Raw genomic sequence first — 14,105 nt, forward strand, 5'->3', positions numbered from 1 at the left:
CTGGGTTACCTCACTCAATATGATGTTTTCTACCTCCATGGATGGGCTTTTTTTTTAATAGATTCTGAAGTAATGTTTATGGATGGATGGGCATTCTGATGCAGACTGAGGACATGTTCATGGATGGGCATTCTGATGTAGACTGTGAAGGCAAACATGTTCACGGATGGGTATTCTGATGTAGACTGTGAGGACATACATGTTCATAGATGGGCACTCTGATATAGACTGTGAAGGCATACATGTTCATATATGGGCATTCTGATGTAGACTATGAAGACATACATGTTCATGGATAGATATTGCGATGTAGACTGTGAGGACATGTTCACGGATGGGCATTCTGGTGTAGACTATAAAGAAAGACATACATGTTCACGGATGGGCATTCTGATGTAGACTTTGAGAACATGTTCATGGATGTGCATTTTCTACCTGGGTTCCAAACCAGAGGCAATGAAATGGGAATGATTCAAAATTATAAGTACGAGCATACATACTTAGAAGATATTTTCACAACATGGCTGTTTAGCAAAATAGCAATGACCTCCCCAGCCATGGACCCTGGACTGGGAACTATCTGTGTTAATACCCATAGACCTGGACTGCTCTCAACTTTGCTCAGAAAAGGTTCTTTCTGCAGTGGACAATAGGCAATTCAGGGACACATAAGTGCTATGAATAAAAGACTGAGTGCTCCTTCCTAAGTGGGACATCTATGTTAGCGTCCCACCCTCCCAAGGAGGGCTCAGGGAGCATCACTGAAGAGGAAGCAGAAAGGATGTAGGAGTGGAGGATATGGGGGTGGTGCTATGAAATGCTGTCTGCTGGGTCTGACCCAGCTAAGCAGCCAGGAACTCCCAGCAGCTGTGGTTACCTACACAAGATCAAGCCAGGAAAAATCCTGGCATGGATGGGGTAGACCATCTCCAGGCTCTACTTCTTAACGAGAAACTATTGGGAGGGGGTGATAATTATTTTTTTTTTGAGGCTATGGCTACTGCTAGGTTTCCCATGCTCCTGTGAATGGTCTCACACTCATGCATATGCTACTAGCAGACTTAGCGTTATTTAAAAAAGAAGAAGAAGAAAAACAACAGAGAAACCCTGTTTTGAAAAAACAAAACAAAACAAAAATTATTAATAAAATTTAAAAAAGAAAAAAGACATTAAGTTGAGCTAGGAGGATCTGTATGAGGGATGAGGCTGGAGGCAGGGAACGACAGGTGGTAGTAGCTATGGTTATATTTCACTGTATGCATGCGTGAGAGTCCTCAAGATACAGAAAAGGCTTTCAAAATTAAAGAACAATTATGTTTAAGGGCTGAGAAGATGGCTCAGTTGGGAAAGTGTTTACCACACAAACATGAGGGCCTGAGCTGCTTGAGGTCTAGGATCCATATGCAGAAGCTGGGGGTAGTGATAAACATTTATAATCCTAGTTCTGGGGAAGCAGAGACAAGCAGATCCCTGAGGTTTGCTGGCCAGCTAGTCTTTACAATCTTTACAAGGTTACTGCAGAGCTTCTCATGGGGGCTGACCTCACTTTAGGCTTGAGGTTCATGTGATCTGCCTCAAAGAACAAGATGAAGAAACAACTGAGTAAGACATATGGGTCTTACTTCTGACCCCTACGCTCATGAGCAGACGTGCACACCCATGTGCACAAATACATGAGTGTACACACAACACACACAATTATGTTTGAGGAAGATGGGTGGGTACATATATAAGTGTGTGTTTGTCTGTTTTTTCATTAAGAAAATAGCATTTGTATTTTATGTTGAATGATAAAAGAGGCCAGACACTGAGTCCTTTTTAAATAACATTTATTTTTCATTTGTCAGTGATTAACTTTCAACTCTCCTAGAACAAACAATATCATGATCATAGTGAATAAAAAAATATAGATGATCAAATAAAAATATTAGGTTATACCAAGTTAGTTTTTTAAAAAAAAATCATTTTCCACCAACATTTTCAGGACCTTGGGAATCTGGACAACAATTTAAATTTGTGGGATTTAAAAAACAAATATTTCCAGCAGTTAAACATGAAAAAGACACATTGGAATTCATTTATAGAGGCCCACTAGAGTAAACAAGGGTCTCAGACACTCACAGGAGCTCTGAGAACCACCATATATACAAACTTCTGTACACAATGAGAACACAGAGGAGCCACCCAACTAAAACCATATTTAAAAAAAGAATGAAAATTCACCTTCCTATGCTTGTATTTATTTTCCATTTGATCCGGTATTTTAATGGTGTCTCCACTCCATATATTAGTATCTCTTTAGTAATTGAGAGATATCCCTACTTTAAATTATGCCAAGGGAAATCAAGATCTTCTCTGAAGGAGCACACTTAGTTGCTTGATGTCAGCTGAAGTGACACTCAATCACACAAGTCACACCACAGATGCAGTAAGGATGGGGCTGAGCTAGAGTCTGGGCGGCTGTGGAGGCAGCATGAGGATCCTTATAAGTTTACTGCATAGCTTCTCACGGGTGGGGGTCAGGAGGAGGGGCGGCCTCATCCCTCCCACTTGGCTAACTCACATCAGCCAAGCTCTCTGCAAATGAATTCAAGTCATTTGGCACAAAGGGAAGGATGTCATGGCAAGACTGAGGCCATCTTAAAGGCTGATACACTCAGAGGCCCCAACTTAAAAAAAAGCAAAAATCCAGAGTATGTATAACTTGGCCTCATTCCCACTGCACTCTGAGATACTTAGGGCCTCTGGTCCCACGGCTAGGAAGGGCTCCTTTCCAGAAAAAAAAAAGCCATCACACTAAGATGAGCCACCCCAGGTCCTGGAGGAGGTCATCGGCAGGCACAGTAGATGTAAAAGGAGAAAGGAGGAGAAGCTTTCGCATCCCAGGGCAATCACTGCACGATCCCGGAGTCCACCGAGGTCTGCTTGCGGGTTGTCTTCGGAGGGGGAGGAGGTGGCGTTTTGCTGGGCAGTGGAGGCGGCTGTTGCTAGGAAACAGGAGTATAAAGAAGCCATCATGTTATTGGTGTCCTCAGAGGAGCACCTGCTTTTGTTGATGTGGTTGCTGTTTGTTTTTCTGGGGTCTTACTTGACATGGCAGTGGGGAGTCAGTCTGAACACTTATGATGGGAAGTGACCTCTCCTGGTGACCTGGCTCCACTCTGCCTGGCTTTTTGCCAGCATGTCAGCTACCTCACCCTGGCTGCCCTGCAGCCACGGGATTTTCTGACATCTGAGTCTATGTACATGGTGAGCGCTCCCCTGAAAAGCATGGCATCACTGTTTGTGGTTTTAGATTCAGGTGTCATTGGTTTAGCAACAGATCTGTGTCCAGAGAAAAGTCTCTCCAGGGTATGAGAAGAACCCCTTGCCTTCTGAACTGACAACCCAGGTCAGCAAGTTTTCTCAGGAAAGTAATGTTTTACAATTTGTGGGTCACCCATGCTCTCGCTCAGACTGGAAAGTAGCCAAAACCTGGACCCGCAGAAGCTGTGGTCATAGCTGTAGGTGAAGGAAACTGTATTAACAAAAGTAAGGGACTGGCTGTATTGGTCCACAAGCAACAAGGTACCTTGGGTTTCTAGTATGGTTTCACTGTAAATGTTTCCTCCCTTGCAGTCCCATGTGTTTGAACACTTTGACTCTTGCCCTCTATGTCAACCCTTGGGAGACAGAGCCTTGCTGGAAGAAGGAAGATGCTGGTGGCAGGGGAGGCCTTGAGGCTTATCTCCAGGTTCTCCATCCTCTCCTTTATCTGCTCCCTGTTCGGTGACCTATGAGCAAGTATCTTCCACAAGCTCCAGTCAGGTCAGGGCTGCCTGCCATCATGCCTTCCCCTCCCACGATAGACTGTGAGCCCTCAAACTGTGAGCCCTCAAACTGTGAGCCAAACAACCCTTCCCTTCCTCTGCTTCTAAGCCTGCATCACAGAGATTAGAAAAGTAACAAACGGAGTATACCTTCCAAAGAAGAAAATAAACACACAGCTGTAAAGCCGGCAGAAAAACCACCTGCCCTCTGTAAATGGCTCAGGTGGCCACTGCACTACTGCTCTTGGGACCCCCATGACCACCACAGACACTGACAAGAGTTGCCTGGGAGATGTGCCTCTATCACCCAAGGGTACAGTGAGTGAGCAGATAAAGAAACTGGCAGACTAGGGGAGGTGGAAGCCTACTGCAGGCAGAAGTCTCAAGAAATGTTCAAGAGCTACCATGCAATGTAAGGGCACGTGTCACAATCTCTCAGCAGAGGCTGGAGTGAGTCTGCATGTGAGAGAAGGTTCTCAAGGGCAGATTCGTGACACAGGACTCACTGCCCTAGCCTGATCCTGATTCACAGACAGGTAAATACACAATCACCCCAGTGACGGATACAGAGGGAAGAAGCTCCGTCTCTAACACTAGCCATTTTACAGAGCGAAGTGGAGCCCTTGGAAACTGGCTCAGTTATGAAGCGCTTGCCAAGCAATCATAGGGACCTGAGAGCAGATCTCCAGAACCCCAGTGAAAAACCAGGCACAGCAGTGCAGGCCTCTAATCCCTGCCTAAGAGACAAGAGGATTCCTGGGCTTTGCTGGCCATCCAATCTAGCCCAATCAGTGAGATTCAGGTATAGTGGCAGATCTGTCTCAAACAATAAAATGGAGAGCAATTAAAGAAGACATCAGATGTCAACATCTGGCTTCCACATGCAGATATGCCATGTCCAGAGGCACCTATACACACACACACACACACACACACACACACACACACACACACACACCCTAAAGGAAAGTAAAGAGTACATTTGTAAGTCTTTTTAAGGTTGGTGTGCACTGTGAGGAAAAAAAAATAAAACACAAAACACTGATCTGATGGTCTGGAACATCCATTGTAGGTGTGTTTACAGGTGAAAGTTATGGTGACACCCAACAGAGAGTAACTGCAGTCAGGACCAACACGGTCCGAGGAAAATACAGGGTTAGACGCCCAAGAGGCCTTTAATACCAAGCAGGAGAATGCTGGGTTTATCACCATTAAGCAAAATGATAGCTCACATGACTGGCCATATGAGTCACTCTGAAATGAATGACAGCTTAAAATGGCAACAACTGGAGATAGAGCCACCGACCAGCCTGAGGCCGATCGATGAGAGTGACGGGAGGCTATCGATCACCTCCCACAGCAGATGAACGATCATTAGCCAACGCCGGCTCTCAAGGCCCGTGCAGAGGGAGGCACCTGAGAAGATGCCTCAACTAATGACGCCACACTAACCACCGGCCTGTCACCCAAAGTTGAGCTCAGGCTCCAAATTAAACCAGAAACTGATCGCAAAGGGAGCTGGGTAATTAATCTAATTGAATTTGCACCCGCTTTTATAGAACCGCAGCTAGCGCTTGCCGGTCCCTCACTTAATCACAAATGGTACTGACAACTTCGGATGATGGATCTGTCCCCCTGTGTGGATGGGTGACAGAAATGGACTTGTTCACACTTTCAAGTTCAGAGGTTTCCAATTATGGGAGGACCTGGTGTGTGTGTGTGGGGGGGGGTATTTTGGGGTTTCTAATTTAAAAAAAGGATATAATCAACTAATTAGGAGCAACACACTAAAGAAGTGGAGGTTCCTCTCCTCCAGTCCTTGGGTCCCCTTTTGGGCTGGAGAGTACAGTTTACATTTCAGTAGCTGCCTGAGCCCTCCGTCCTTGTAGAATACCCCTTCTCCAGGGCCAGCTCCCCAGCTGACATGTCTATTTCTACATAAATGACACTTTGGCTTCAGAAGAGCCACCTGCCTCTCACAGGTCACAGGAAAAGTCCTATGGTGGCATCTTCTAAGTCGCTCTCCACCTTATTTGAGACGAGATCTGTCATGAAACCTGGCGCTCACCAATCTGGATAGCATGGCTGGCCAGTGAGTTTCAGGGCCCTTCCTGTCTCCCCAGTGCTGGGATGGCAGGTGCCTGCCAACATGCCTGGCGTTCTTATGTGGGTTCTGGTGGACTGAACTCAGGTCCCATAATTTGCATGGCAAGCATTTTACCTATTGAGTTGTCACTTCAGCCCGCCTTACTGCTTCCACAAGAAAAGGAAAAGGAGTGTGCAGAACACCCAGTAAAAAAGTCACCCCAAGAAAGAAAAAGAAATGGCACGAAGCTTTATTTTTATTATGACTGAAGAAAAACAAATTCTCTGTGCCTTGTAGGAGCCGCCAGTCAATCTCACGTCATCAGGGCTTTTGGGGGCTCTGGGGGCCTTAACGTTGCGTTACGGAAGCTGACCAGCAAAAAGTATGACCAACTGTACAAATATGGGCTGGGGAGTTTTACTCTCCAAGCAAGGTTGATTAAACTTTAAAAGGCCACGACTATCGTGACCTGGTAGTGGGGAGTTTGGAGCGGACATTTCCGCCATGGCTGTGCCGCCTCCCTGGCCTTTCTTTCTCTATTCACGGGACCGGGGCCACGCATGACAGCAGCTGTGAGGACCCACTGCGGTGTGGCGTTGAGGACTTTTCTCTACTGTTTGCATTAGCAGGCAGGCCCGAGGCAGCTCATCAGGAAGCACATTAGACATAATTAATGACTTTAAAAACAGTGTCTAGTGGGGACCAGTACTGAAGAGGGGTTCAGGCTGGCTGCTCATGAATACTGCTAGTAGAATCCAGGTACAAAACTTGAACCAAGAATTTTTTGGGGGGCACTTGAGAGCTGATGAAACAGTGAGGTGGGGCATGCAGTCTCTGCAACAAAGAGGACCCCTTCTGTGGACTCTCCAGGCAGCGAGTGCCTGTGGTCACTAGGGACCTGTCAGTGTGACAGCAATATTGCCCAGAGGAACTAGAGGACCGAGACGGTGGGAAACAAAGGAAGCCTTCCCCATGGAACAACATTATTTTAATGTAGTCAGACCTCTTGGCATCGATGCTGCTGGCAGTATTAACAGCTCAAAGATTGACATTTCCATCAGAATGACTTGGGAGCAAGGGGGATGGCTGCAGCACCAGAAGGGAGGCAGGGCTGCCTGCAGCTAGGGCTAAGAGGAAGAATCACAGATTGTGTACATGCCAGGCCTCACTCCTCGAATCTTCTCTCAGAATCAAACCCAGGTCCATCCTGCGCTGTTTTCTCATGGGTCCGAGGGAAACCTACTGAGATTCGGAAGGTTGGGGGCGGTAACTAAAAACCCATGGTTTAGATCCCACTTACCCGCTGCGGGGGAGGAGGCGATGTGGGTGAGCCCAACAGATCCTGGTTTTCCATCAGATTCCCATAATCCGCCATGTTGCCTTTGAGGGGCAGAGGGGGTGGGATATCAGCTGCATCCATCCCCGTCATGCCGTTCAACTCCAGACCTGGAATAAGCAGAAGGAGTTACAATGGAACCAGAAGGCCTCCTGGGCCTCCCCTGTCTTTTCCTCCTTTGCAGAAACACTTGCCAAAAGGGCAGAGAAGAAGGCAAAGAGGAGTGGAGAATACAAAGAGTGGAATTCTCCCGATAGAATGTTCTAGAAAGGAAACTTGAGAGTACCAGTACTCGAAACAACTTATCAATTCACTTTGTAAAATCTACTGTCCATGAGCCTCCTCTTTTGTGGCATCCACACAGTTGGTGTGACAAGGGCTGTGGACACTTTGACGGACTGTGTGGTCAGCCTGTCACAGTTGCTTACTGGGAGAGCTCAATGGGTCTCGTCCAGTGATGGGCACACAGCCAGCAACTACCACACACAGTTTCCTCACCAGGGCAATCCCGTGACTCTAGACAGAAAGGGTCCAGCAGTCGTTTTCCAGAGCCAAGGGAGGTACAAGGGGTTGTGAGCACAGACAAAAGTGGCCATTTGTAAGGGAGGAAGGATCACTAAGGTAGGCTGATTTCCATCACGTTTTTGCTGAGGCTCTTGGAAAAGATGTTTTATTTTAAAACAAAGAGAAAAAACGAACACATTTACTGATGGGTGTTTCTAGAGTTTTCTTAAGTTGTTATCTGATAACAGGGGAATGGTAGTGTGGTTGAGAAGTGAGCATGGAAGACCTGGCATGGAGCTTGAAAAGCAGTGGTCCTCAGGAATGGCACTTAGGTGCCTATATCACTGTGGTAAAGCAGATGTGACATAACACTTGTCATTTCATCCTCCTTTAGTGTGCAGGCCTGTGGTAGTGACAGGCTGACAGGGCTGTGCAGCCATCTGCCACCTCTAGTAGAAATTTCTCTGCATTAAGGGATAATTCTTTCACTGTACACCCCACTAGACACAGAATCCCAAGGCCCCAGAACACACTGGCACCCAGTGGCTCTCAAAGCTCCTTTTTGAGGCAGGGACTCTGGCCCTGGGTTGGGTCATGTATCCTCTATTTGCTGAGCTCTGGCGCTGAGGGTTCAAACCTTCTTTTTATTTAGACAGAAAAGGGGAGATGATGTGGGTTTCCCCTGTATGCTATGAATATGTTTTATTACCATTGGTTAAAAAAGAAGCTGCTTTGGCCTATAGCAGGGCAGAGTAAAGCTAGGTAGAAAATCCAAACAGTGATAAAGAGGGAGAGTAGGAGGAGTCTAGGAGACGCCACGTAGCTGCCCAAGAAGCAAGAGGCAACAAACCACGAGCCTTGTGGTAAAATATAAAACAATAGAAATGGGTTAATTTAAGATGTAAGAGTTAGTTAATAAGAAGCCTGAGCTAATAGGCCAAATAGTTATAATTAATATAGTTTCTGTGTGATTATTCAGGTCTGGGCAGCCAAGAACCAAAGAGCAGTCTCCCCTTACAGGTTTCTGTTTGAGCTGCTGAAGTCTAGATTTCCCACCGCAACCCAAAGGACGGCCCCCAGGTGGCAGGTGTTCATCTAACTTTCAGTCTGCTGCTGGAGAGAGGGTCCTGAACAGTCTGTTGCTGGGGAAAGGGTCAGGGGCCCTTAAGGAAAAACATCTTATGTTCCACTTACTGGATTGAATGCTGAAGCTGAGCTTGGCTCTCGGTGTGACTGGAGGGGGTGTCTGCTGGGGTGATGTTGGAGACACAGAGAAGCGCCTTTCAGTTCCAATGACATTGATCACCTGGCTCTTGGGTCTTTGGGGCCGCAGGGGACTTATCTGTGTTGAGGTACAGAAAGAACAAAGGTCTATAGGGATTGATGTATCTTTCCTAAAACCTATGCTGAAGCCCCAACCCCAGTATCTCACAAGCCCACCTGAATGTAGGATCTTGCAAAGGAAAGGACCCAGTTAAGACGATGTCACCATGGCCCCTAATCCAACAAGACCTTTTGAACAAAGGGTGTTTGGACATCATGCAAACAGGGAGAGCATCATGGGAAGATTAAAGCAGAGGTGGAGTACTGTTGCTACAAGTTAAGGACACCAAACATGGCTAGCCAGTCCAAAGGCCACAGGCAGTGTGGAGCAAAATCCCTCACTGCCTTGGCATCAGGCAACACCATCCACACCTTGATTTTGGACTTTTAGCTTCTAGAACTGGTAGAGAACAACTTTCTATAGTCTGAGTCGCTCACAGCGAAGACAGTACTTTGTTATGGCAACCTGTCCCCACTAACACAGAACTTCATTCGAATCCTCAACTCAGCCTTTGGGGATGGACTGGCCTAGAACTTGCTATGTACCCAAGGATGACCTTGAACTCCTGATCCTGATTGTCTCCACCTCTTGGAAGCTGGAGTGCCAAGTGTTGGGGATTGAACTCAAGGCCTCAGGCACACTAGCCAAGCACTCTGCCCACCAAGTTGTGGTCTGAGTCCTCTACAGGCTCCTTGAACACAATATGAAAGTGGAGGAGAGTAGCTGAGAGCCACTTATGTACCTAGTGACAACACCCAGGGATGCTCCCAAAGGACTATGAATAGAACAGAAAGCCAGGTGTGGTGGGACATACCTTCAGTTCCAGCACTCAGGAGGCAGAGGCAGGTAGATCTCTGTGAGTTCGAGGCCAGCCTGGTCTATAGGACAGTCAGGGTTGCACAGAGAAACCATAAAACAAAACCCCCAAAACAACAACAACAACAACACAAAAACCTAAAAGAATGAACAGGAGTCTCCTGTTGCCCTTGTTTCGTTTCTTTGAGCTGTGCTATTATCAGGCAGGAGTTCCATTTTTCCTCTTCCTGCTGGCTTTGGGCTTTTGGGTGTACTTGACTTTCCCCCACCTGAGCCCTTTCCCCTGTTTAACATCAGTAAATTTAATTTATATTTTTCTTACAGCTTGGTCTCAGATCTTGCACATCAGGGAACACCAGCAATTACAAAATAGTCTGAGGTAGGATTTATTCAGAAGCACTATTAACCTGGCGGAAAAGCAGGAGAGGAGGCTGTCTCTTAACCTGGCGGAAATGTAGGCGAGCTGTCTCCCGGAGGGCCTGGCTCTGGTGGATTCACCTTAATCCTGGGGCATGAGCTGGTTTTGCGGGGGAGGGAATGGCAAGAGCCAGAGGGTCTTTGTATCTGCCTTAGAAGAGAACCACAAAACCAGCTCCAACAGGGTGAGGTCCTGGGCACAGAAGAGGCCCTCTGATAAATGAACAGCACATAGCCTCAGCCTACACATCCAAACCATTCTATAGAGATGGTGTGGGGGCCATGCCCAAGCACTGCCCCTTCTCTGTGGAAACGGAGAGTGCTCCCCCCCCCCACTTAGCCTTGCTGTCTGGCTACAAGTCTGGCTCTCTAGGGAAGAGGGGCCTATGAGCTGGGGAAGCGAATGGGGCAGTCAAGACCTTCTCTCACTCTTCCTGCTCCTAACACAAAGCTTCAGGATGATTTCCTGGGGAAATGCAAAAAGGTAGCTTGGAGGCCCAGCTTTGAGAGGCTCAGCTAAAGGTCACGGTATTGTTAAAGATGCAAATCAAGAAGAAAGCTGAGCCAGGATCCAAAGGCAGGGTTCTGGGAAACACCACAGAAGCCAGGGAGACCAGTGTGTAGGTATATTGAGGGGGAGCCGGAGCAAGAACAGAGTTCTGGGAACACTAAGGGGCACTAGAGTCAGCATGGACCATGTAGTTGTTTTCCAATGTGACTCCTTCCTAGGTGACCACATAAACATCTGTGTCCAGTAGCCTGGAGGAGGCCTCCACGTGCACAGATGTGCTGTGCACCACACCTGACCAGTGGGTAGGACGCTGCTGTGGCAGCCCTGGCCATTCTGAACTGCAGGCACCTACTGAGAGCGAAGCCAAGGCTCTGTCCTCTGGCCTTGTGTAGCTTCTGTGATCTGAGAGGTCCACATGGTGTTGCACCTGGCCCTGTCACTAGCAGGTGTTGCCCCAGGAGTGCGGCCATCACTGAGAAGGACAGACATTCTACCGCGCTGGCTCGGCAGCAGCTGTGTCCTTGGATTTGTCCTCACACGATTCAATAGGGGTCCTTTTGGCTGCGGGCTCAACTTTCCTGGGGCCCAGTTTTAATATCTTAAATCAGAGCTTAACCAAAAATGACTGCAGAACCGTGCAGTCACCGGGACTCTGAGTTAATATTTCAAAGAAGGAAGCTGAGCCAACCAGTTAGAATTCTGTGGGACCAGAGAGGAGATCTTGCCTCGTGAGGGTGCTGGAGGCACAGCTTTCTAGAGTAATGGGCAGACTCTAGTCTGCCAAGTGGCTCACCAGAACCTCTCATGTATTGCCCGGTGCCCAAACATTTAAAGCCAGTCTTGACTGGCGCTTCCTGGGCCCGATGCCCTTGGCCACCAGTGTCTGCACCAAGACATCAGAGCCCGGCTCCAGGGAGAGTGCCTGTCCACAAGCCAGGGAGCCAACGGCCTTCCCGAGCAATGCCACAGCTCTGGTACCTACATCTGCCTTCCACCTTGAGTCAAGCAGGCAGCATGACTGTTATTGATGCTGGAATGTTCCCTCTGACATGTTTTCGTCTTGTTAAGAACTGTGCCTGGCTGGGCCGTGGTGGCCCGTGCCTTTAGTCCCAGTACTTGGGAGGCAGAGGCAGGCCGATCTCTGTGAGTTAGAAACTAGCCTGGTCTACAGAGTGAGTTCCAGGACAGGCTCCAAAGTTACAGAGAGAAACCCTGTTTTGAAAAACAAAACAAAACAAAAAAAAAACAAAACAAAACATGTGCCTGGTTCAGAATTTGGTGAAATGTCCTTAATCATAGCCAACATGGAGCTGCGGCCCAGGGAGACATGTTCCGGCCACTTGCCAGTCAAGCACTATCCATGTCTCTCTCTCTCTCTTTCTGAAACACTCTCTGCCTCATTTCTCTATTTAGACCCTAAGCACTACAGTGTGCTTCTGCGGGGCCTCGGACTAAGACTCATCTTAGAGCATGCTTACATTTTACTTTACTTATTTTGCTTTGTATATGCATGCACGTGTGTGCCTGCACATGCCCTGGCACATGCATGGAGGTTCACAGGGCAACTCGTGGAAGTCAGTTTTCTTCTACCACATGCATTCTGGGGATCACACTGAGATCAGCAAGTACGGGCCATCTTGCTGGCTCCACACGGAGCAGATTACAACCCTCAGGCAGTGACTACGGCTTAAGAATGTCAGTCAGTCAGGAAGGTGTAGAGGGGACATTTGCTACCAGTGAGTAATGATTTGTGAAAGCAGCAAGTTTCTGTTCTCTGAGGTGCTAGGACATTGGAGGGCACCAAGTCCAACAGAGCTATGAGGAGCCTAGACACGTGAGGTCCCTGCAGGGAATTGACCTATCCAGCCCCTCTGAAAGAGAGTGAAGGCCAAGACAGCATGTGTCCTGGAAGAAAAAGACAGCTCTGCTCTGAGTCTCTGGCTGTAGGACTATTTAAGGTCAGAGATGAGAAGACCTCAGGCTTTTAAGTTGCAATTTTTTGTGCGTGAAAATTCAATAAAATCCATCTGACAGTCCCCTCAGTTAGATGCAGATTTGGGTGGATCCCAGTCACCTCAGCAGAGTTCCTCTGTTCCCCAGTTAAATTACCGTTTCGGAAAGGATCACAGCCTCAGACTGCTGCAGGGAGCTGTCAGAGGGCTTGAATTCCTTATCGAATATCTCTTGGTGTTTGCTGTTCCTTTTCTCCTTCTTCTTGTCCTTCTTCTCCTTATCTGGATCGTCCCTGTCCAGCTTGTCCTGGGACCTGGAGTGCATCTTCTTCGGCAGCAGAGGCTCTAGAGCAAACCTAGAAGAAACAGGCATCTGAATCAGTGTCGTTACCAGGCAGCTACCGCTTGTTACTCGGGAGAGGTTTGTGAAGTCAGGCACTATGCACCAGGCTCCGGTATCCACAGACTTCCACAAGAGAAAGAATGGTTCAGAGTGAGAGGCAGCAGGGACCTTTAGATGCAGTGTAGTCCACTAGGGATGATGTCACAACAAAGTACTGGGCTGCAGAGTCAGGGGATTAGCTGCTGGCATTGCAAGTACAAAAACCTGAGCTTGATTCACAGAACCCACGCGAAAACCCAAATGTGGTGGCATGAGCTTGGTTCTGGGTTTGCTCCCTAGTCAGCCTACCTGAATTAGTAAGCTACAGGCCAATAAGAGACCCTGTCTAAAAAAACAAAACAAAGCAAAGAAAAATAAACAATATAAATAGATCCTGAGTAACAACACTTGGTCAGGTCAGCCTTCATGTGCACTTGTACACACGCACACATACAAGATACATGCATGAACACACATGTACACACACACATAAATGTACATAAATCTATTGGAGATAAAACCCACAAAGTGTAAAAACCCTGTTACTCACTCACCTGTGGTTTCTCCCAACCTAACAGAGCTGTGTGATGGGATTCACTGATGAGATATACATGCTACTTAAACTGTGATGGTGCTGAATCTGAGCACTGATTACCAGTGGCCATTAACATCACCAACAGAGAGAAAATCAGCTCGGATGTGCCTCTGGAGGGAAGAGCCTATGGCTGCCGATGAGGTTAGCTGGCCCCAAATCAAACCTGAATTACACCAGACCTCTAGAGTCAACTCCCACTATGTTGTTAGTAGGGAGGGCAGACACTCATCAGACAGCACCCACACCGTAGGGCACAAAATCAATACGATCCACTCAGTGCAGACACGGAAAGGTAAGCAATCTGGAGTTTTCAACAAATTACAAGAAAAATGACAGTTTTTAAAAAGTGGATAGAGAGACTTAAGGAGATAAT

The 14,105-nt window shown here is 47.5% G+C and overlaps 1 protein-coding gene across 2 annotated transcripts in view; it reads right to left on the reverse strand.

Annotated features, from left to right (window-relative positions):
* Positions 1–1,812: 1,812 nt before the first annotated feature.
* Dock1 (dedicator of cytokinesis 1) overlaps positions 1,813–14,105 on the reverse strand; it is a 502,998-nt gene continuing 490,705 nt past the window's right edge. For both annotated transcript variants that reach the window (XM_085693243.2, XM_085693242.2), the window contains exons 49-52: positions 12,913–13,111; positions 8,930–9,077; positions 7,196–7,341; positions 1,813–2,987 (exon numbers count right to left, since the gene is read on the reverse strand). In XM_085693243.2, the coding sequence (XP_085549369.1) occupies positions 2,892–2,987; positions 7,196–7,341; positions 8,930–9,077; positions 12,913–13,111 (589 nt within the window). In that variant the 3' untranslated portion in view covers positions 1,813–2,891. The remainder of the gene's footprint in view (positions 2,988–7,195; positions 7,342–8,929; positions 9,078–12,912; positions 13,112–14,105) is intronic.

Source organism: Myodes glareolus, chromosome 7 (genome assembly GCF_982192425.1).
Source record: "Myodes glareolus chromosome 7, mMyoGla1.1, whole genome shotgun sequence".
NCBI lineage: Eukaryota > Metazoa > Chordata > Mammalia > Rodentia > Cricetidae > Myodes > Myodes glareolus.